Genomic DNA, 2,731 nt, shown 5'->3' with positions numbered 1-2,731 from the left:
GCGTATTTTGTTGTGTTGCGTCTCAGGGGCGTACGGCGTACGTGAAGATTGGTGGCGAAGATGTAGAGTTTAGCAACAATTTTCGTCTGCTACTGCAGACAAAGTTGCCGAATCCACACTACAAACCCGAAATAGCAGCACAGTGCACTTTGGTGAACTTTACGGTTACGCCGGAGGGTTTGGAAGAACAGTTCCTGGCGATGATTGTAAACGCAGAGCAGCCGGAATTGGAAACCTCAAAGCAGGCTTTGACGCGCAAGCAGAATGAATTCAAAGTCACCCTAGCCCAACTTGAAGACAAGCTTCTCTTTGAACTCTCTAATGCAGACCCCGAACTCATCCTCGCCAACACCACCCTCGTTGAAAGCCTCGAGGAAACCAAAAGAACCACCAAAGAAATCCAACAGCAGGTGAAACACAGGAGCTGCAATACATCTTTATTCTGTTTCATTGATATTTTCAATTATATCTGCAGTTTGGCCTGGGTGGTCATGTTGGTGCACGTATTCGGGGGCGATGCCTTCCAGTTAGTTCTTCCTTTTGCTTGATGGGGCTTTTCTTTCCTGGCTAGCGTCTCCTAAGTGCTTTCCGCATGTTTATCACTCCGGTGGTGATACTATCGCTCTTTCCATGTTTACTGCGGCTTTTCCCGGCTCTTATTGGTGGTGTCGATTCCCTTGTGCATGGGAATGGTACAACAATAGCGGCAATATTATTGATATTATTCATATTACTAATCCTAGTAACTATTATTAATTACAATTATTGTGGAACTAGTAGTAGTAGATTAGCGCACTACTACTGGCAACAATAGTTCTGATGCTTATTCGCGCAAGAAGAGACTGCCGAAGGCCTGCCGACCGCATTCCCAGATTACAGCTACAAACTTGAATTTCTTATAGTCATTGAATGTAGTTTTATATGTTAAATAAGCTGTTTGGAGGGCAAGTTACAAAACCAGCCCTTCAACGCATCGTGTCCATTTATCATTCAATTCATGCGAAAAACCCACTCGTCCCCTTCATTTGCTTGCACTGGCACCCGAGCCAGGCTTTAGTGTAAGCTTGCGGGCTTAGGGTTTGTGTGGTTGGGGTTGCAGCAAGCGATGGCGAAGGAACGAGAGGAGCAGATAAACAGGAGTCGTGAGGCGTATCGCAGTTCTGCAAATGAAGCCTCTCTGTTGTATTTTGTGTTGACACGTCTCCGCAGCATCAACCCCATGTACCAGTACTCTCTGGACTCCTTCATCACATTTGTGTATAAGGTAACCTGCAGCCAAAAGTGTAGTTTGACTACTATTTGGGAACCCAAGTACAGAGTGTCTAGGCCTAGCACGGCAACAATAGCGCTTGCATGCTATTGTTGATGTACAGATATATCCTTATACAGTCTAATACAGCATTTGGTTCAAACGCTCCATGTACTGATTGGTCTAGCATACTCCATGCCTTTATTTGACAGCAGTTAAGCGAACAGTTTCTGCTGTTGAAAGTATCCTACAGACAGTTAAAGACTAGGCTTACTCGAGTGAGAGTAGTACGGCTACCATTTTTGAGGTATATACTCCTTACCCATCCTCTACTGAGTGCCTCTGCAGCCACTATGTGCAAAATAACTATTTGAATTTGTGTTCGTTGTCTGTCTGAGTGGTGGTGCTGCAGGCGATCGACAAGACAAAAGCATGCGATACGATTCAAGAGCGTTGTGTGGAATTGACAACTTCCATTAGAACAACCATCATAACGTGGGTTGGCAGAGGTTTGTTTGAGAAGCACAAGCTGGCTTTCTTGACAATGCTGACCTTCGAGCTGCTGCGTGGAGGTAAACTAAAAGACGCGTTTGACTCACAGCTGCTTGATTTCCTCTTGCGAGGACCCATCAAACCGGTTTCCGAAAACCCCCTTGCTGACTGGCTGCCGAACAAGGCCTGGTTTGCTGTTCAAAAACTTATTGAACTCCCTGGGTTTGATAACTTCGCCACAAATATGCAAAAGGATGCACCCTCCAGATTCAAAGAATGGTTCCAGGAACTTCAGCCCGAAAAAGTCAAATTGCCACTGGACTGGAAGACACTGGACTCCATGCCGTTCAAAAAGCTCGCGGTCCGTCTGAAGTGTTGAGTTGAGTGCAGTTCAGGAGTTGTGCTCTTCGTTTGCTTGTGTTAATCAAATGAACGGCAACGGCTATGCAGATGTGGCATATACATATATACATACATTATATGTTGTAAATGTGTTCATGTACATCCCCTAAGCCGTACTGGAAAGCAACGGGAGCTACAGCATTTACAGAGGCCACGTCGATATAAGCATAAACATGTTTACATATTTGCATTAACACATATACACACAACAGTGTGTATTGTATATTTACGTTGCTGAAAGTCGCATGTGCATGTGTTCAATTGCATTTGGTGTATGCACCTGCAATAGACAGAATAGTACTTTAAATAACCACGAACAGGCGGAGGTAGTCCTTGACTACTGAATTAATGCAATGAAGCCACACCTCCACTGTCACATCCACCGTGAACGCATGCACTCATATGTATGCATGTATAAATTGACTACGTGTCGTTGTATTCATCAATATTTGAAGCCTATCGCCTCACCACTCCCTAGCGATTTTGGACCGTTGAGTCCCCCAATTGGCTTAATTGCCTTCACCATCGAAAAATTGCATGCGATATTAAACCATAAATATACATCAATGGAGTATATATATATATATT

At 44.3% G+C, this 2,731-nt stretch overlaps 1 protein-coding gene across 1 annotated transcript; it reads left to right on the top strand.

Annotated features, from left to right (window-relative positions):
• Window positions 1-200: 200 nt before the first annotated feature.
• On the top strand, window positions 201-2,120 carry EMWEY_00058790 (dynein beta chain, flagellar outer arm, putative; the record flags this gene model as incomplete). The annotated part of the gene is made up of 3 exons (XM_013480922.1): window positions 201-410; window positions 1,100-1,264; window positions 1,662-2,120. The coding sequence occupies 3 exons, from the start codon at window positions 201-203 to the stop codon at window positions 2,118-2,120; spliced, it is 834 nt and encodes a 277-aa protein (XP_013336376.1).
• Between the last annotated feature and the right edge of the window lie 611 nt (window positions 2,121-2,731).

This window comes from Eimeria maxima, genomic scaffold (assembly GCF_000499605.1).
Source record: "Eimeria maxima Weybridge genomic scaffold, Emw_scaff2511, whole genome shotgun sequence".
NCBI classification, from domain to species: domain Eukaryota; phylum Apicomplexa; class Conoidasida; order Eucoccidiorida; family Eimeriidae; genus Eimeria; species Eimeria maxima.
The sequence above is the reverse complement of the archived record's forward strand: the minus strand, read 5'-3'. Positions and strand labels throughout refer to the sequence as shown.